Genomic DNA, 21,401 nt, shown 5'->3' with positions numbered 1-21,401 from the left:
GAGAAACTCTGGTCATGCTCAGCTAGCATTTGCACCATGTAAGACTGATTTTGCTCCCTGTACTATTGGGCTCTACAGCTGTAAAGGGTTGGGCAGCTTCTAGTTGGACCCTTGGGTTCTGCTTTCAGAGGAAATTTCATAATGCACATGTGGCCTCCCTTCTTTGCTTAGTGTCAGAGATGGTGGAACACAAGGGCAAAGTGGATGTGTTGGTAGAGGAGCACAAGGAGGAAGGTGCTCTGAGCCCAGTCAGCATTGCTCCAGGATTCAGGTGATTGCAGGTATGCAGCATGCTGTGTGTCTCCCAGGAGGAGAGTTCTGGAAGTCTGCATGAAGTAATTGATTCCGGGTTTTGGCACGTCTTTGGGAAAATAAGTTTCTTATTTGTATTTTGAGCGGTCCTTTCAGTGTGGCTGTTGGATTGGGAAATGTACCCCTGCAACTTGAGCATGGCACTGTGTGGATTAGGAACCTCAGCCTCACCAGTTGTTATCAGCCTCTCCCAAAGCAAAATGGGACTAATGAGTGATGCAGTTGGGCAAATAGGAAACTTTTATTGGTGGACACAGAATTAGAGGCATGAAACTTCTAAATTCCCTCAGTCGGTGACCTGCTAATGATAATTTACTCATTATGCAGAGATGGGAGGTTTCCCCAGTGCTTAGAAGGTGGAAAGCACTTGAGATGAAGTTTGGTAGTGTAAGTACCAAGGTTCTGTATTTTTTGCTCCTAACAAAAATATATGCTGTAAAGTTGTAGGTGAGTTTTTAAATTTTGGGGTTTTTTTGGGAAACAGGGGAGCAAAGCCACCTCTGAATGTATTCACCAGTTGAAGGATGATCATGTGAGTATGATGCAGCCAAGAGAAAAGTGTTAGGGGATGTGCAGTTAAGGCTGTTTGTTCAATGTCTATAATGCTGCATAGAAACCTGGTCACCAGCAGTCAGGAAAAATGAGCTGAAGCTGGACCAGGCACAAGAAAAGGTGATTAGACTCTGATTTCTCCCTTTCACCTCAGAGTGTAAGAGCCTGGTATAGAAGACTGGCAAAGCTAAATCTGCAAGTTTGTCACTCTATATTAATATTTCAGCTAAAGGCAAGCAGTGATCCCTTAATTTTACTAAGTCAAGGTGCAAGTAAATTACAAGTAATTTAGTAATTAGGAATTCAAAATGTTATTAATTGTCAAAGTAATGATCCCTGTAGCAGTATAATGAAAAAAGAAAACTAATTATTTTAGGCAGAACATTGATCAGCATTTGAAATGGGTTAGGAGTGTGATTATTTGTGATGGTGGGAGCTGATGGAAATCTCTTCCTGGTCTGTGTTTTCCTGCTGGGCCAAGGGGGTGTGAGCTGCTGCTGCCTGCAGGAAGGGGTGTCATCTGGCAGAGTGCTGCCCTTGGCTGCAGGTCATGGAGGGGCTGGCTCCCTGGAAAGCTGGGGCTGTGACCTGAGTGCTTGTGTGGAGTGCCTGCCTGAGCATTTTTAGGGGGCCCTTCTCAAGCACTATTGTTCTTATGCCAAATCTCAAACTGCTTCTGTTTATCCTAATTTTCTTGGGAATTACTGGTTACAGAAATACTGAACTATAAAATCAAGGTTATAGACATTGTCATTTATAAAACAGAGGGTAGTCCCGTGAGATATAATTTTGTGAGCTGTTTTTTTGTGTGTCACTTGTTTTGGGCAACTGTCCCACTTTTGGTCCTTGGCAGGTAAAAAATGTGCAGATTAGTATTTTGCATCCCTTTAATTAATTTGGTGTGACTCTCTTTTTCCAATTAATTAGGCCAGAAAAATGTTCAAGAGGACTTTGCTTTTGGACACTGATTAAAAAAAAAAAAATTGAACATCATAATTTGTACGATATTGGAAAATTCATGTTCATGAAGCACATTTGTTGAGAGTCTATCATTAGATCATGAAATTCATGCAGTTACAATTTTTCAGCCCCTCTTCATTCATTCAGTGTTGTAAAGAGGCTTTTTCTGTTTTGTTGTAGAAAACAGTGATTTCTTGTGACTGGGACATAGTGTATTTTTATGTTTGTTTATTAGCCTGAATAAGAGAATGACAAAGGGCATTTTTTTTGTTATTGTTGTTTGCTTGTTTGTTTTACATTTCTTTTTTTTTTTTTTTTTTTTTTTTTTTTTTTTTTTTTTTTTTTTTTTTTTTTTTTTTTTTTTGCTTTCTGGCTCTTTTTTTTCTTTCTGCAAACATTCTTCAGTGAAACAGCTATTAAGGGAAGTATTCTTGTCAGCTGGTCAGAAGTAAAGGGAGAGAAATTACCAAGATATTGTACAGGTTCTCAGTGTGCTTTCAAGGGCCAGTCTTGAAGGAATTTGGAGTATGTGAGTTTAACTGCATGGCTCCTGTGAAATGATTACTGTTATCTGAGAGCTCTTTGTAAATTCATGAATACTGTGTAATCTAGATTAAAATGTAATCTAGATTAAGACCAAATCAGCATGTGTATAGGGTTTGAATGTTTTTTCCCTGGAGTTTATAGACTGGGAGGGGTGTGCATACACTATGAAAGGTCAGATGTACCCTCCATGGTTAAGGTTCCTGACTTTCAGACTACTTCAACACAACACTTATGTTGAGGAGATGGTCTTGGCTTGAAGACAGTAGGAGATAACTTCTAGTGGCAGACATTCAGTGAGCCAACCAGGCAAGATGCCCTCCTAAACTCCTTTGTGATTGGGAAGGACTTTGGGGGTGTGGTAGTAGGTGGGATACCTTGGCCACAGTGATTGAGAAACAAATAATGAGTCCAATGTTTTCCTTAGATCTCCTCTGCTGTTAACATACTTGAAAAACCCCTTCTTGTAATCTGAAGTGATGCCTCAAGCTTGTCAGTGTTTAGGAAGCATTTGGACAATGCCCTTGACAAGATAATTTAACTTCTAGCCAGCCCTGAATTGATCAGGCACTTGGTTTACATGATTGTTGTAGGTTCATTCCAACTGAAATGCTTTGTCCTAACATACTGAAAATTTCTGTTGTGATTTAGAAGACTAAAAATTCTGGAAAGCATTTATTGCATTAAGCATGCAAGTAATAAAGCTGCACACTAAAACCCCAGAAAGCACACATCTACCCAACTCCCTCAGGATCTTGGCTGATCCCATTTCTTCAGGCCACGCTTCTCGACTGATTCCTCTTTCTTTTCTCATCCTCTTTCCTGCTGTTTTCCCTTATTAATGAGCTCTCCCACCTGCCTCGCTGCCCAAAACACTTGAGCACTTGGCCATCTGTCACTGCTGCTGTGCATCCACACTGTTACAAAAGAAAGCGCCGACCTTGAGCTGGTGTGCGTGGTCTGTGATAAATCGCTTGCAGACTGGCAGGGCAACCAGCACTGCAAATAAATTGCCTGATCTGTTGCACGTGAAACAGCAAGAAATGTGGAGGCTGCTGAAAGTCTAAGTGCTCAGTCAGTAGGCACAGATCTGGGAAAAAGATGTGTCCAGTAAATGTGCAGGGGTTTGCAGTGTGACACGTGGATCTGTGTGTGTTTGCTGGGCAGTGAGGTTCAGACCCTGCCCTGATAATGTATTTGATTTAGGCGCTGACCTCAGTTATTAGCTGCAGCTTAATATGCAGCTTTTGCAGATAGCTTCCCCCCACAAAATTATCAAATGGCTGTGTGAGCATACTGAGACTGAATGCATTTTCCCAGAAAGATTATTTTTGGTTTGTTTGAGACTAAGCTTAGTTGAATCAGCAGAATGACTTTTTTTTACTTCCTCACTCTAATTGTAATTGTAAGCTGAAATTCTAAATCAGCTGCTTAGTCATTGGTAAATTATGAAAATTATGCTGTTCTTCAGTTGTTCTAACAAACATGTTTATTTCTAGGGGTTTTCTCCTCAAAGAATATTTTCCTTGAAACAAAAAGCTGAAGAGCAACTGCAAGAATCCACGGTTTTTGAAATATCTTATCATAATATAGGATAGTTAAACAAGACAGGTGTTCAGATACAACTCATTTGCAGTGTTTTACAAAATTCAAACCCGAGCTGAATCCAGTCTTAGATCTACACAGCAAGATTGTGGTTTGCCAGGGGAGGGGGTCCCTATGCCATCAGGTTGGGCTTCCAAGTGCAGTTGATCTTCCTGTCAAAACTTGTCCTGGTGCATTGAATCAGTGAGGGCTGGTTTTGTAAATTCAGTGGGATGAAGAACGGCACAAGATAAAGGAGGTCTGGCTTCTTTGTGTTTAAGAAAAATGAGAGATGGGTGACCACTGATAAGGTCTGTTCTCTGTGGGATGAAGGAAAGGGGGTGGTCCTGCCATGGCAAGTCTTTGAGACCTGGCAAAGCATATGATAATTCTATTTATTAATGATACTTTCTCCTGGGGTTTTGTGTTTTAACAGTTTCATTCCTTGGCTCCAATGTACTACCGAGGCTCAGCAGCAGCTGTGATAGTGTATGATATCACCAAACAGGTGAGACCTTTGGGATGCTTTTTGCCTGTGTTAACTCCTCTGTTTGGGCCTGAGTTGGAGTTAAACCCCACAACTGCAGAATTTAATTTGTCTGACATGTATATGCTTTGGTAGTTTGTGTAGATCTGGCTGGAGGTATCCAACTGCCTTAAAACATTAAATATAAAAGTCCTGCTTCTGTGTTGTTTCAACTTCATGTAGACAAAAGGTTTGAGACTGCATTTTGTCAATTTTCTTTGGGTTTCCTCTGACTAAGACAGGATTCATATCCTGCAATACTCCCTACTGCCACCACCTATGTTCTCTGTGTGGAGTTGAATTTTTACTACAAAAAGCAGCTGTTAGCCTTATCATCTGAGTAGAAATTAAGTTGTTTGCATATTACTGATTTTAAAACTAATTCTTTTTATCTAAGCATATAATTTCATGTTTGTATTGCAAGCATCATTTATTCATTTTCAAACTGATAATGAAATCATGAGTCTCTGACCTTTTGTCTCAACATTATTTGTTTAGAATGAAAATTTTATTTTTAGATCCCTAATTTCTCTGGCTCATTTCTCGGGCAGAGGAGGCTGGGAGATCTCAGCTGAATGCCTCTTTCACTCCTTTAGGAACAAACCCCTGCTGATATAGCAGACTTAGAGGCAGTGCTAATGGATGGATGGCCAGGAGAGTTCACTGGCATTTTATTCCTTTCTTGCCAATTGACTTATTTACTCCGAGGCTGGGAGGGCAGGTTTGGTTCCCCAGTGCATTAGTGCAGTGATCTGTCGCTGACAGTGGTGGTCACTGTTGTGCAGCAGTGCTGTTCTCCACTGCTAATTTGCCAGGAAAAGGTGAGGAAGAGTGAATCGTGCTGGATTGATATTTTGGATTTAAATATCTTTAAATATCTTGTAATATATTGTAAGAATTAAATTTTGGTTTGCCAGCCTTTCTCCAAGCTTATGTGGAACAACTCTCAGAATAAAGAAGGGGAAATAGGAGAGGAAGGTCAATGTGTATTTCACTTTCTGATGCTTAATATTCAGTGTTAATCATTAAAGCAGAATGGATTTTTTTTCCCCAAGTGACTGATAGGGCTCTACCTTCAATGGCACTGATGCAGCCATTGCTGATTTAGAGGAAACTCTTATGTGCATTTCTGAAGGGGAAAAATTATTTATCATCTGTTTGGGAGCTCACTTTGTCACTAAGAATTTCAACTGTGCATTATAATTAGGATCTCCAGAAATAAGTGTTATCTTAAAGCTACTACTTCACTGGTGTAAAGAAATAAAAAAATTACTATTAAAAGTTAGGTAGTGTCAGATAGAGTTTGATTTTCATGCTTGGAGGGGAAAAAAGCCAAGTGAATTGTCACCTCTCTCTTCAGTTTTATAATGAGCAAATTGAGGTTTACCAGATCATGGATTTGGAAATGCAGGGGAGTGGGCATCTCTGTGGAAGCTCCATTGGATATTATCAAAAATATGACAGTGATTGAAATGGTAAGCTGCTGGACAGAAATGAAATTAGACAAATGAAGCTCACATTAGTTGAAGGAAATGAGCTATTAGATGTGCTGGGGTAGTTTCTTCATCACTGGAAGTTTAATATTCAGTGCTGCACTGGAGCAGGGAGGAGGGGTAGCAGAAAAGAGGGAAGTGTCCAAGTTCAAGAATTAATTTGAAGAAGCCTTATGGCCTAAAGCTTGAAAAGCAAATTGCATAGATAGATAAGTGATCTTCCAGTCTTGTGATCTATATAATCATTATTGCATTAATACTGCCAAAGCTGTGCTCCTCTACTTTAAAAAATAGGCAAATACATTGGCAGAGAGTGTGCTGGTAGCTTATTTTGTTATTTCTCTGATGCAGGATTCATTTCATACTTTGAAAAAATGGGTGAAAGAACTAAAAGAACATGGTCCTGAAAACATTGTAATGGCCATCGCTGGAAACAAATGTGATCTGTCTGATATCAGGTAATACCTTTTGATGTTGTTTTCATTGCAGTAACTATATTGTTTCTTCCCTTCAGATAACAATTTTGCTTCATTGTTATAATAGTATATAATTTTGGCCTCCTGTACTAGAATCAGTGATTCTAGCAATGCACAACCTCAACAGCAACAACAGCATGATGTGAATTATGCATTTTTAAACCCCTCTTTTATTGCCCTTCCTCTTTATTTGTACAGTCTCTACATCCTTTATGTACTGAATCATTGGGAATGGAAAAGGGTTCTCTTTTTTGTTTCTCCCTTCCATTCCATTAAAAGGTGCAGAATGTAGTAAGTGATGAGCAAAACTAGCAATATAAAGCTGTGAGGGTGGGCAAGAGGTAAAATATTAATCTCAGAACTTTGAGAACTTGTGATTTGCAAGAACTGAAACTTTTTCATAATACTGGATGTAGAAAATGTATCTTTGGGATTTTTTGGAGCATATCCTCAAGTAAAACTTTTGTCCCCTGTGTGAAGCAAAGAACCTCCTAGATAGAAGAGAGAAGGGTTGAATCCATATCCCCTACAGAAGAGCTGAGATGATGCTATGTGGAGTGAGAGTGAAGCTAGAATCGCTCTTCTGCTTGTTAGCTGTATTTTGGATTTGCATTTATCCTTTCAGGAAATGGAAGCACATTCTGCTGTACAGTAGTGATTGTGTTTGTCAGCCCATGACTATTATTTCTTGCTTCATCTATGAGTACAAACTCAATGATCATATTTGATGCTTTCCCCTCATAGGCTCTCATGGCTGTTTAAATACATCCCCATGTGTTTAGTTATTACTTTGGCCCAGATTTACCAGGGTTCTGGAGCATGTGTGTAACTTCAAGTAAGTTCTGCAGTGCTTTTATTGAATCAATGCCCCCATGAGGGTTTGACCTGTGTGGGTTTTGTTTGGTTCTCTCCCCTGCCACTGTCAGCCATGAACCAAGAGAAAGTTGAAACTCACTGCTTTCTGTAAGAACTGAACAAGCCCTAATTCTGGCAAACTTGTGGTTTCTGTTGGGCTGAGAATCAAGGACACAGATGTATTGGCATCTCCTATGTGATGCTGTGATATGCTGGTCAGCATGGTGAAACTGAGTCCTACTAGACAAAAATTTCCAGATACGAAGGAGAAAAAAAAGAGGAAAGGATGGTTATAAAAATAAAACCAAAAGCCACTTAGCACAAGTCAGGGGGTTTGGTTGCCCTGAGAGTCACTTTCAAATTTATTGCATAAGTGTTCCCAGCAATACAGTTGCCAGATTAACTCAAGGGTAATAAGTTTGGAGATGGTGACAAATGGCAATGATTTTAAATTAGTCCATAACCAGCCCTTTTTCTTCTTGCTCTTGCACCAATTGAAGACTTTAAAAAAATCCTGTATCCCAGAAATGTTGTGAAAGTACTGAGCTTCCTCACAGAGCAACTGTGAGATGTGATTTTCTCGCCATATTATTATCAACCACTCACTACCTGTAGTTTACTGATTGCTGGTCATCCACTTCTTGCTCCTGTTCAGCTGGTATAGCTCTTTGCACAAATTGTTTTGCTGTGTGAATGGTCCTCGTTGTAGTCCATGAGCTAAAGTCTCTTAATATTTTTCGTTTTTATGGGAATAATTATGAATAGTTTTGGTAATATTTTTTGTGAAGTTGTTCTTTCTGAGTCTGCCAATCTTTTTTCTTGTTGAAGTTATCCAATGATGTCCAGCTGAAGCTATTTTGGTGAAAAAATAGAGAGTAGACAATCTCATATGTGATATATTTTCAGAGTTCTTCCAGAAATCTGATTGTTTATGCAATGCATGCAGCTGTTTGCATTCTCTGTCTGCTTTATGTCTTCAGATATACTTCAGTAAAAATGGTTTTAGGTGAAACATGTCACCAATTTATCTGATTGTTTCCAATGAGTAGAAAATACGCGTGCCTTTAGGCACAGAGAATTTACAAGTGAGATAATGTGAGCACACAGGAGCAAGCTGCTGTTTGTATGCATTTCTGGCATCTCTGCTTGGTTTTGTAGAGCTTTTGGCAGATGTTTTGCTGGATATCAGAGAGACAGCTGCTTTTAAGATCAATATGAATAGATGCAAAAGAGGTCAAGCTGACCGGGTTCAAGTTGGTTTGATTCTTCAAACTCTGAGTGTAAGAGATAATGTAAGGAGGAATTAATGTATTTCTCATAATCATTGACCAGGCTACACTCCCTGTTTAACATTTAAAATTTGGTTTTGAGCCACCAAGATGTCCTTGGGACCCTTAGGGATCACACTGCTTTTCCTTGATGTTGTTAATAAGCTATCAGCAATTCTTGGTGCTCTGTTGAAGTAAATTTCTTCTCCACTTTGATGGAATTTCTACAGATAGGCAAGCAATTTTATCAACTATAAATCTTCATCTTTGTTGTAGTACTGTCAACTCTTACAACTGCTGAATGTTCAGCATACTTCTAAGTAATAGGAATTAGGCTTTCTTCTGACAGGTCATTAAAAAGTACTTTAAAAGAGGGGAGCTGAAACTTCAATGCTAAAATGTTGTAAGTGTCCATAGTACTTTTTTGAGCATTATAGAATTCAATAGTTGTAACAGCAGCTAAGAAGTGTTCATTTCCCTAAAAATGTGGTTCACCTCTTTAACAAATTGTGTTCTCTGGAAATCCTTGGTGAAGAGAATTCAGCAGAATTTCATGCTCAGATCTTGATGCATCCACAATATTTCCTTATTCCGTAATTTATCTGGACTTCTTTAAATCCTTTGACATGGTCCTTTACAACATCCTTCTCTCTAAACTGGAAAGAGATGGATTCTGTGGGTGGCCTGTTTGATGGATGAGGAGATGGTCACACTGTCACATCTGGGGGGTGGTGGTCAATGGCTCAGAGTCCTGTGGGACACCAGTGGTGTCCCTTGGGGATCCATAATGGGGACAAGTGTTATTTAATACCTTCAGTAATGAAATAAATAGGGCAGGAGATCTTTCTCCTTTTTAATGCCTTTGTTAAAAATCAGCTTGGGTGGGAAGAATCGACGGGTCATGCTCACGCTGCCACTGCTGCTTCCAGGAGTGGCACGGAGGAGGAGGAAAAATGTAGTTTTGTCCGGAGGAGGAGAAAAAATGTAGTTTTGTCCACTGGTCTGTGGGCAGAGCTGGGGCTTCCATCCTCATGAGAGCACCAGGAAAGTCCCTGCTTTCTGGTTCAATGTTCGAGGTCCCCTTTCCAGCCGACATCTTTTATAGGTTAAGGTGAGAGGTAAAAAGGGTCTTAGCAGATAATTCTGTTCCTCACATCTAGACATCACTTCAATCCCCTAAATTCTGTGTTGGCTTGTTGTTTTTAGGGGTTTTTGCTAGGTTTGGTGAGAGGTTTCTTCATTTGCATGCCAGCCCCGATGTCATTTGCATGCCAACCCTGATGTCTCCTCCTCTTCACCATCCGGGTGCCACCCTCCAGGAAGCAGCAGGGTGGCACTCGACAAAAAAGGGTATTCCCAACTATCAACAACAGATAGTTAATGAAAAACTATTAACAACAGATGATTACAACAACAAGCAGTTGGAACTCCACACTGGCAGCAACTAGCCCAACCTGTGAACTCTGCAACCTTTTAAAAAATGGGCAACTTTTCTACTCATAACAAGTAATGACACAGAAGGGTATGAGCGTGTCAGACACATCACACAGCTGATGACACCAAGCTGAGTGATGTGTCTGACATGCTCATACAGGGAGGAAATTGTACAAGGAGGCTCTGGATTGGTGTATTGGAGCTGTGGTGTGAAGCAGTTGGTGCAGATTCTGCTGTAGCCCAAAGTCAGGAGTAGAGGTGGTTACAGATAGCACTGCACAGGGGCAGATCCAGCTCTGCCACCTGGCTCAGGGAGATACAAGGCCAGCATGGGGCTAACTTGTTGAAAGCAGAGGTCTTTTTGATTGCTGTAAACTGCATTTGCCAGCTTTTGGCATATGAAGTATTGGTTACAAAATGAGGGTGTTCTGCTGGTGATTTCAAGATGGTGTTAGTTTGGTGAAATGGCACAGAATGGTGTCTTTCCCCAGTGAACTGGCACTTACAGATTGCTGTTACTGATGTTCTCAAAGTCAGTGGTTTTCTTACTTCAGAATCTCTCATTTCCTTGCTGCTTGCAGACCAAGACACATGATGCTCTTATTGTTTTCATCCTCAACAGTTATACCCTATCATGTTCGAACATTTGGCATGTGGAGAGTGCTTTTCTTATCAAAGTCAAATATAAAACACAAGCAAATGTGATTTTCATAAATTATCTTCCTTTTCTCAAGGCATGGATTCAGCAGCAAGTCACAGAAATCTGCAAATTGATCAATTTTGTTGAAATTTTGATATATTTTAATAAGATGATCTAAATGTCATATGAAGAAAAACAGTGCTGCTTTTATGGAGGTGAAGAGCATATTAATGCTCAGCTGTGTTTGAGGTTGTTTGGGGTTTTTTCTTAAAAATTAACTTTTTTTTAAATTTGTCTTCTTTTATTTAGAAATGTGTTTTTTTTTTTCAGGGAGGTTCCTATGAAGGATGCCAAAGAATATGCAGAATCTATAGGTGCAATTGTTGTTGAAACCAGTGCAAAGAATGCTGTTAACATTGAAGAACTTTTTCAAGGAATAAGTAAGTATATGTTCTCTTTAATTAATTAATTAATTGTGATTGCTTAGAAGTTTTCTGAAAATAGCTGTCTGTTTCAGGTCTATAAACTACTTTCCCAAGCACATCAATAAATCCTAAGAAGCCTGTGGTATGGCTGCTATTTATGCAGATGTAAACTAAGAACAGCTTTGAATACACCAGAGCAAAACATAGTAGATAGTAGATACAGAGTAAACCTGTTCCTTCTGAATCTGTATATAAATCCTGGCCTGGGTCACATCTGCTGTTTCAGACCAAGCCTGCTGTAGTGGCAGTACTGTTGATCTTATCATCATGTTGCTAAAAAACTTAAATGTTGATAAATGCTCCTGGAGGGCATTGGTAAGTGGAAGGTAGTAATTTTAAAAAACCCCAAACAGATACATTTCTTCAGGCCTTCTAAACATGATGAGGCTGGCTATTGTCACGAGGAGAAGAAAAACTGTCTTGTTCAGTTTGCATTCCAGGGCTGGTCACTGTTTGCAAGTGGGAAGGATCTTGTGGGCTGGAAGGGACCTCATGAGAACTTGAGTCCAACTTTCTGCCCAAGCAGACGTGCTGGTGAATTCAGACCAGGCCATTGTCTGGCTGGGCCCCAGAGCAGAGGTTCCACAGCCTCCTTGGTTCAAATAGTCCTCATAGTGACAAACCCACATCAACCAGAGCCTGTCCTCATTCAGTTCACTCCCTGTCCTGGGTGCACCTCAGTGTTCAGTTTCTCAGCAGCCCTTCCCATGGGCTCTGACAGGCAGCTCTGTGGCACACCAAACCCATTGTGTCTCCAGGCTGAGCTGGCCCTTTTTCCTCAGCGTCTCCTCACAGGGCAGGCCCTTCAGCCCTCACTGTCCTGCAGCCCTCCTTTGAGTTTGTACCAGCTTGTCAACATTTGACTTGTGTTGTGGGGCCCAAAGCAAGTGTGACCCAGGTGGTGTTGGACCACATCTAAGAGGGGATAACTACTTTGCCCAATGTAATGTTCTGCCTTGGCTCGGGTGGCTTGCTGCTCTGCTGCCAGAGCGTGCTGCTGGCCCATGCTCAGATTGCTTCCCTCAGGTCCTTTTTGGGCAGAGCTGCTTCTCAGGCAGCCAGTGCCCAGCCTCTCTCATAGCCAGGGGCTCTTCCTTCCCACGAGTAGTGCTTGACATTTGTCCTTTCTGAAGTATTTAAACGCTTCTTTTGACGCATATCTGCCTCCAGCCTGAGGCCCTATGAAGGGCAGCCTTGCCCTCAAGGATACTGAGTGCACTGCTGAGTTGGGTGTCATCTGAGGGCTGAATTGGGTGCCTGTTTTTTCATCCTTCAGGCTCTGATAAAAGGTATTTTATCAGAGTAATCAAGATAACTGGCCTATGGGTAGACACACACCATTAACCACTGCCTTTGAGTTGGATGTTCCAGCCAGCTACTCTCACAGCTAACAGCCTGCCTATCTAGACTCTAACATCCCACCTTGGATGTTCCAGGATGCTGCAGGGAGAAGTATCAAAAGCCTTGCCAAAGTCAAGGTAAACAGCATTCAGTCATGCTGCCATTGAGGGCAACGGGGATGGCTGGACATGGGTAACCCTTGGTAAGCCCATGCTGACTGGTCTGGCCACCTTCTTCACCTTCTTGTGCTCAGAAACAGCTTCTCAGAGGATTTGCTTTGGGTTGTCCCAGGAAGCAGAGTGAGGCTAATCAGCCTGTAGACCTCTGGCTTGTTATGTCCCTGTTTGAAGACAGATAGAACATTCATCTTTCTCCACAACCTTTCAAAAACAACAGGGATGATAAAAAACGGTGCTGCTCCCTATGCATCCTCAGGCTTGTATGGTTAAGATTTCTTAAGACATCCATAGTCTAATCTTCTTCCACTACTGCTATTTCCTTCTCTCCCTGAATCCTCTTCTGGGGTGCAGAGACCTAGGAGACAGCATGTCCAGACACTCAACCTTGTGTCCTTTCCTTGTTTCCCATTATTTTATTTTTTTTTTATTTCACATATATTTAATCAGCTGATATTATCTAGCACACTTTGCCTGCGATGGGGCCTGTAGAACTGTTTGCTTTGCTTTCATGGGATATATTTGAAGTGGTTAATAAGAGCCAGTATTCCTAGAATACACTACTATTCTTTTGCCTCCTTTTAAAAAAGAGGTGTGTGCCACATGGGTGTCTGGAGGAACTGGTTCTTCCCTATGATAGTTTACTTGTTTGTCTGCATCTGATGGTTGTGGATGTTCTTGCAGAGGAACTCATTCTTGCCATATAATTAGATAATTAGTTTCCAGCTTTGATAGGCATTGCTGCAGCTGGCGGTGTGCACTGTCCCTAATAATTAATATAATAGACGAGGAAAATCAGCTAAATTAAGTTTAGTATGAACTAGATACCCAGGCAAGTGCACTTAATTCCACAGGCAATTACTTCTATATATAGAAATATTTGGTCTCAGTGGATCTACTTGTGACCTTATCAAGCACTCAGCAGAGAGGAGAGAGTTGGTAGAGTATGTTTATAGAAATATAGTGGAAACCAAGTGAAAAATGCTTGATTAGCAGTAGAATTAATTAGTGTGATTGTGACTGGACAGAGAGTATTGATAAGTAACTTTCTGATGTTTTATACCACTTCAGTCTTAGTGCAATTTCCAAAAAAGCCTGTCTCTGCCCAAGTTGCATAGCAACATTTCTGCCTTTTCAGAGTATGAAATCCTCCTGTGGCAATGTCTCCTCTCTGCTGGCTAATTTTGTTTGTGTGATGCCCTAAAAGTCACTCTGTAGCTTCAGATTTGCTTTCATGTTGCCTGAGAGCTCCTGCCCTTCTCCCTGTGCTGCTCCTGAAGGGCATGGTGCAGCTCCCTGGCCTCTGAACAAGGAAGCAGCAATTTCTGTTTACCTTGGACTTTGCAGGTAGATTGTTTGTGTTATCTGTTTTATAGTCTGGATTTGGAAGGATATTCCAACATGTGTGGAGAATTTCTCTATTAAATCCTCCTTGAAATTGATAGCCTAAGCAGCCCAAAGGTTAGACTTCATTTTATTTTAGCTAAAAAAAATTACATCCTTCTTTCCTATGCTTTTCATTTCCCAGGGGCGTTTTAACATAAAATTTTTCCTTCCTGAGATGTCTAACAACTGTCTCTTTCCAGGGACTTTGTTGTGGATGGAGTGAAATAGTATGATGGAAAAATGTATACTCATAATGATAGGAAGAAGGCATAGAGAAAAAAGGGGAACTGGTATGTTTTGTTGACAGCCAGATAAATCTTGGAAAAATAGCAGAGATTATAGAAAGATTGCTTCATTTCTAAAGTTATTATATTACACTGTGCTTAAAAGATTTTTAAATAAGTTTCTCTCACAATTTGAGGATTTGGCTGTTTAGAGGGATATCTTCATAGCACAGTCTCAACACAAATCTATCGCCCTTAATTTGTCTCAAGAAAATACAAGATGTGAAAGACTAGAATCAGTACAAGTTTCTGATCTTTTTGAAGATGGGTCAAATTTGACAGGAGGGGTACTCTGCAGTCGCTACACTTGGGCAAATAAGGATGAGGAGGCAGACTGAGTACGAGAATCAGCAAAGTCAGTGTTCTCTGAGCTGGGAGTTTGCACTGGGTAATGGGCTGCGGCTCCTGGGTTCTGTTGTACCCATGGGATTTCAAATGATAAGCTACCTCACTTAGCCTGGGTTTGTTTAGCAGTGCCTGGCTGAAGGTTTGCTGTGATTGTGAAATGTCACGTGACTGATTTATGTCTCTGTAAACATGAAATGAGTACTTTAATACAGCTGTATATTCCTCACTGGAGGTAGATTTTTCCCAATGTCTTTCTTTAAAGGTTTCTGACATAAAAAGGGCTTAACAGTTCAGTGTTTCTTTAATTTGTTCCAGTAGTTCTTTTTTAATAGCTGAGTTTCTATAGGAACAAATGTTATTAACTTTTTATTCCCAGCCTTAAAAGAATCATAGGCACAGTGGCTCCTTGTTGCTGGTTTTTTGGCAGCAGCAAAAATGCCAAGAATGTATTATACAACAGCAGTATAATAAAGTTGTGCCTGTGCAGGGGGTCATACCAGTTCTGTATTGCCCCTTCTTGTTTGTGGGACTTTAGCCCACTGACCTTTGCTTGTGCCTGGCTGCTTTTCAAAGACTAAACAAGCTTCCCAATGTGTGCTATCATTTAGTGGCAATCATACCCTTGCAATTCTCAGACACCTGTTCATTTACCAGTTCAAATAAGCCTGAGTTACCTCAAATCTGGTACACACCCAGCTGTTTCCCTCCAGCCCGTGTGTGTTGCCTGCCCCCTCAGTGTGAAGGTGGCCCAGATATGAAGGCGCAGGTTACGTAAGAACCGCCCTCGGTGCGTGCTGAGCCGAGCCCGCGGCTCCCTGGTTAACGTCCCAGGAAAACATGAAATAAACTTGGGCTTAAACAAAACAAGCATGATGGCCATGGGTTATTTTCTTTGAAGTCTGGCAAATCATAGGGCAATAGAATGGTTTGGGTTGGAAGGGACCTTGAAGATCGTCTAGTTCAGCTCCCCCACCACAAGCAAGGATGCCACCTCATAGATCAGGTTGCTCAAGGCCCCATCCAGCAAAAGTCTGAGATCAGTGTGCTACCAAAGGGGGCAAGATTAAATCATTTCAGCATCCTCTGTTGTGGGTGAGAAGGAAGTGGGAAGAGCATTATCAGAACACTCTGGAGACTGTGCAAAGAGTGGTTAGCATGCTCACTCACACTGGTGCTCCTACTACAAGAAGGAGAGACTGGCTGATGTTTAAAATCCAGATAAGAACATTCTTCCTAGATGAGGCTTCCTAATTAGAGCAGTTTCTGTCTTGGGATTCAACCTTTCATGTGGTAAATGCTCAGTTATAAATGTATGAAGCTATTGATTTTCTGATGCCTTGCCAGCAGCTCATATATTGAATATTTAATGTAACCCAAATACTCGTTTCCTAGAAATACTGGGAGATTAAAAAAACCAAATCAAACTCGATCTCTAGAGTTTACACTTTAACCAGTTGTATACTGGACAGGCTAAAGTGGAAGGTATGAACTACCTGTGAAATGGGTAAGGAATATTTTCCAGCAGACACTCAATGTTTACACTGACTCAGATGGGCTTGGATGGGTGAAATTGCAGATGGACAGTCTGCAAGCTTTGTGAGTGATGAGTGTGGTGGTTTTCATCCTTTTATCTGCTGATTTGCAGATATTTCTGAAGTACTTTGAAGAGGTCTATGAAAGATGTTTTAAGAAAAGAAAGTACATTTAGGTTACAAAGAAATTTGACATATGCCAATTTTTAAGGTAGTCCAAACTCATAATTGAATTTTTGTACAGGATGTGAGAGGATGGAAGAACATTGCCCAAACTAATATTTGAGGTTATATTCTTTACCCTAGTTAGTTTATGTTAGTTTATGTTCCCTCTGTTTCAGGATTAGTTCTCCTCTCGCTTTCAGAGTTCAGTGAGTGGAGCAAAACTTAATGACCTTTGGACTACTCCTAAAGTTAAACATGTGAGGTACTGGATTCCTCTCCAAGGAGAGCACTTCAACTTAAAACAATAGTAAATAAACTGACATAGCCCAAAGTTAATTACAGCAGGCCCTTGAGTCAAGGTTGGATCTTAGTAATTAAGTAATTAGGAATACTGTTGTTTACTTTGATACATGCAAGATTTGAATATTTGTTTGGGGTTTTTTTCTGGAGATTTTAATTAAATGAGCAAAACATAGTTGTATTGCTGCTTCCCCTAGCAAGAATTTGTGTCAGCAATCTATGCTTTTGCTTTAGATCAAACCAAACCAAAGGCTTTATTTTCTTGCATGCAGATGCTGTTAGCTGTGCTATTAGGACTATTAAAATAATTGCCACTTAAATGTGTTTACTTATGCAGTCGATTTTATTTATTGTGCTCCCTTGCATGAAAACTTACAACATGAGTAAACAGTCAATTGGGGAAATCTTAATTATAAATATGGGGGTTGGGGGGAAAGAACTAGAGACAGACTAGTTAGCCAAGCTTTATAATTCTTGTGAGAAACTTCTAAAATACTACTGAAATAGGTTTCAGAGCATGAAAGAATTGGGGGAGATGTGAAGTGGGACTGTTTTAAGTCCTACAGGCGCAGGAAACTGCTAAAACTGTTGGATCAGATGTGCCTGCTTTGCTCTGCCTGGTCTTCACAGGTGGCTGTTCTTTATTAATGAGGTTTGCAGGGGCTCGACTTGCTGGGATACAGCTGGCAATTTGAGGAGGTGGTTCTGGGCATTGTGTAGCTGTTGTACCCTGCTTGAAGTTAACCCTTTTTCAGGTGAGCCATTAGAAAAGCTCACCTGAGTCTGACAGGTGTTAGGTTGCTTCTCTGGGGCAGAGCGGAATGGATTTCACCTTCCAGCCCCCTAAAAATTACCTAGTACATGATTTTCAGGAAGACAGAAAGAAAGGCAGAGAAAGCCACTGCAGAGGACTCTGATTGCTTCTTCTCCTTAGAGTAATTGTTGTGTTAGATAGCAGGACTCTGCTTCTTGAATGGCCTGAAGTTGTGTCTGGGGAGGTTTAGGTTGGATATTAGGAAAAGGTTCTTCACACAGGGAGTGCTTGGGCACTGGAACAGGCTCCCCAGAGAGGTGGTCACAGCACCAGCCTGACAGAGTTCAAGAAGCATTTGGACAATGCTGTCAGGCACATGGTGTGACTCTTGGGGTGTCCTGTGTAGGGCTAGGAGTTGGACTTGCTAATTCTTGTGGGTCCCTTCCAACTCAGCATATTCTGTGATTCTGCAAGTCCTTGGGACTTGACTTCATCATCTGGATGTGCCAGTTCAGGTTGATCACAACACATCTGTTTCCACAGTAAATGAGTCATCTGTTCAATGCATTGTTGTGTTTGTCCCTGTGTCATCATGGTAACTGTTGCAGGTTTTTTACTGAGCCTTATGCTCAGCTTTAGGGCTGATCCCAAGCTTTCCTTTCATGCAGTCTTTTACAGGTCAATGATGAAACTAGTTTAATGTTTAAAAACTCAAACAAGAGCAAAAAACTCAGCTCCAAGCCTGATTTTTCTGAGCTAGTGAATGTCACAGCTTCCAACTGGAGCATCACATTCAAAAGGGAACAAAGAGAGCAGCTTTTATTACTTTCATGATGCCTCCTGCTTCCAACTGCACTAGAGCACTCCCTGTCTTTCTTCAAGTTCTGCTCACTGAGCTGCCACCCAGCTTCTGCTGTCTCTCTTGCTTCTCTGCTTCACTTTTCATTTTTCTTCATTCCCATTTTGTTTATCTCTTGTTCCACCCTCCCATTTCCCAATCTCTTTGCCTCTGGCACTCTTAGAACAGCAACGCCCACAGTGCTGATTAATCTCTTAACAAACCTCAGATTCAGTAGCAGGAGTTGGAACTCCACCAGGTTTTGGAGAAGACTCTGACCTTCATTCTGGACCGCCTCAGCCCGACTCAAACATGCCAGAAAGGAGGAGATGCAATTGCTTTAATGCTTTTCATCTGTTAATCTGGATGATTCACCTCAGAGCTGTGACAATTTCTGTAACCCTACATTTGAGCAGTCTCTGGTGACACTTCTTGTTTTACACACCAGTGTTTACTGGAATGAGAGGATGGAGGACACCAAGACCTCTTCAGGAATGTGCAGAGGTGGATGGTTACAAACAGTTTTATTGCACAAAATCTGTGAAACGTGGTCTGAACCTTAGTGAAATAAAATTGAAATATATAATCTTACATTTAATAATAGTGCAAAATCAAATTTCAAGTTGTAGTCAGCAACTTACTCTGTAGGAATATCAGCAATAGGAACCATATGGAATTTTCATACCAGCTCAGTAATATTTTATCCCCAAGTTCCTTGTTTCACCAGTTCAGCTGGAGAAATCTTAGATAAATGTGTATGCATTCTCTGTGAATAACTATTTCTGGAATCCTAAAACACACTCCTGTTGATCTTTGGCAAGCTGGCAAGTTGTGTCCTGCTCTTCAAAACAGGGTGAAGACTATTTGTGGTCTAATTTGTCATCTTTAGTTAAGCAAGAGATGAGAACAGGTTGTCCTGAGAGAGTGTGGATGCCCCTTCCCAGGAACTGCTCAAGGCCAGGTGCCCTGAGCACTCTGATCTGGTGAGTGACATCCCTGCCCAGGGCAGGGGGGTTAGAACTCCCCAGATCTTAAGGGCTCTTCCAACCCAATACCCAAGTATTATTCCAGGAGTTCAATCTCTGATGGTGCTTTTAAGCTGACTCTATCTTTACCAAGCAGTCTTCAGTTTGAAGAGGAATTGCCTTTATGTTTTTATTTCTTCAGTATGAGAATTCCAGGGCTGGATGTCAGAGCACTGCTGCTTCTTTCTGACATAAACTGCGTGAAAGAAATAACCTGAAGCATTTTTAATTTATGGTATTCAATACTGGGATATTTTTATTACTCTGAAACAGAGACTGTGGATGCCAGTGAGATGCAAATTTTAAATGAGTATATACTTTCCAAAATTAATTCAGTTTGTGACCTCTGTTGATCCTGACTCAGTGCCAGCTATATTTGAGTTGGTGTCAGCAATATTGATGCCATATTTATCAGGAGCTGAATGACAAGATGAGATGATCACAGTGCTTTTAGGTGGCAATAGTGATTGAGTTGGGTTAGAAGCAGGAAGTATCGATGCTGGATCAGCATTTCACTCCTCATCCTTAGTGTTCTCCTGCTGCTTAGGCCTCTCTCTGTTACAGTGCCTACTGTCAGGGAGGCCTAGGAAAAGACAATAGGTCAGACAGATTTCTGACTGATTTTTTTTATTCACTTTCCCCGATGCCTGATGAAAAATTGCTGTATCTTTGCCATGGAGATGGTTCTCGGGTGTTAGATTGAGTTTTATGCTCCAAGATTCCTATCATGGTAAAAGCTGCTTGGGCAGGCATGTCTTGTTAATAAAGCTAAAATGGTTTAACTTCATGGTTTAATAATTCTGGTAATAAGAGAAGTAATAAGCGAGGCGAGAATCACTTACTGAAAAAATATTCTCAGACTCAAAGTAAAAGTTTAGGCTGTTTAAACATTTATTTCCTTACATTGAGTTCAAGGAGGGGGTAGTGGTAGCAAAACAGTAGAAAACATGGCTAGTTCCTGACAAACTGTACTTAAGTTCAAGAATAACTAAGCAGCAAATAGGTCTAGAGATTTTTTTGTCTTCATTATTTAGAGTTGTTATCTATGTGGGTTTTATTGTTCTGAGAAATTACTTAAATCTGGGTGATTCTTAACAACATATATTGTGTCCTGGTCTGAACTGGACAAACTGCTTGCTGACCTTGAAGCCTGCAAGGTTTTTGCTCCAAAGATAAGAGTTGCCTGCTTCTTGGCATACACATCAGGACTACTGTAGAAAATACTTCTTATAGGAAATATGAAAAGCTGAGTGAAAAAAAATAGAGTTAATGTCTTGGTTTAATGCATTTCTAAAATGAAAGTTAGGCTTTCATTTCTAAAATGAAAGTTTGCACATTAAAGCTCTCCTCTTCCAAAGTTACTGTTAGAAGAACAAACGTTTAGAGGTATTTGACTAATGGCAAATTATTTGTGGAAGCCATGTCTGGAGTTTCCAGGTTTTTTAGCTACTTTGTGCTCTGTCTGGGTCAGATTGACAGTTTTATTTTGCTGGGACTGAGTTGAAAGCCCTTTGGAAGTGTTAGGTACCTATGCACAAGTTCCCTGCAGGTCTCTATGACGACAGCACTGCCTTCTTGGAAAGACTCTCACAGATACCATGTTCTTCATATTCTCTAGAGTTTTAAGAATTAGTGGATTCTCTTTGTCTCCAAACAAAGCCAACAGCACTAATGCATGTAACAGCTGGGTCTATAACCACCTATTCTGCTTTTTATTTTACTTTACAAACATGAAGTCTGAACAGAATGTTAAGCAGGATGTGAAGCTGATATTTTAGTGACCCAAACAGAGCTCAGCATTGTAATGTCAGTGCTTATACGTGCTTTGACCCTCAAGATACACATTTTTCACTGTGTTGGACCAGATGCAGTATCTTTACCTTAGTAATGGGAGGATGTTTCCCCTTCTCATTCAGCTGCACAAACACACAAAATTATCTGCTTTAAAAATCACACTTTTCTTGTACAGCATACCTGTGCAGAGCTAACTGAATAAGAGAAAATTTGAATCTTGGCTAAAGGTAATTTAAGGACAAGTTTTACAGATCAAATTTTGCTGTTTGATTTCATTGGGAGTGAATTTTACTTGAATGCTTTTAATTCGCCCACCCACAACCACTCCCA

At 40.7% G+C, this 21,401-nt stretch overlaps 1 protein-coding gene across 3 annotated transcripts in view; it reads left to right on the top strand.

Annotated features, from left to right (window-relative positions):
- The window catches only part of RAB31 (RAB31, member RAS oncogene family), a 62,468-nt gene that overhangs the window by 35,693 nt on the left and 5,374 nt on the right, over window positions 1-21,401 (top strand). For all 3 annotated transcript variants that reach the window (XM_058825680.1, XM_058825671.1, XM_058825688.1), the window contains 3 exons: window positions 4,388-4,459; window positions 6,322-6,428; window positions 10,974-11,083. In XM_058825680.1, the coding sequence (XP_058681663.1) occupies window positions 4,388-4,459; window positions 6,322-6,428; window positions 10,974-11,083 (289 nt within the window). The remainder of the gene's footprint in view (window positions 1-4,387; window positions 4,460-6,321; window positions 6,429-10,973; window positions 11,084-21,401) is intronic.

Source organism: Ammospiza caudacuta, chromosome 1, assembly GCF_027887145.1.
Source record: "Ammospiza caudacuta isolate bAmmCau1 chromosome 1, bAmmCau1.pri, whole genome shotgun sequence".
Lineage (NCBI taxonomy): Eukaryota > Metazoa > Chordata > Aves > Passeriformes > Passerellidae > Ammospiza > Ammospiza caudacuta.
The sequence above is the reverse complement of the archived record's forward strand: the minus strand, read 5'-3'. Positions and strand labels throughout refer to the sequence as shown.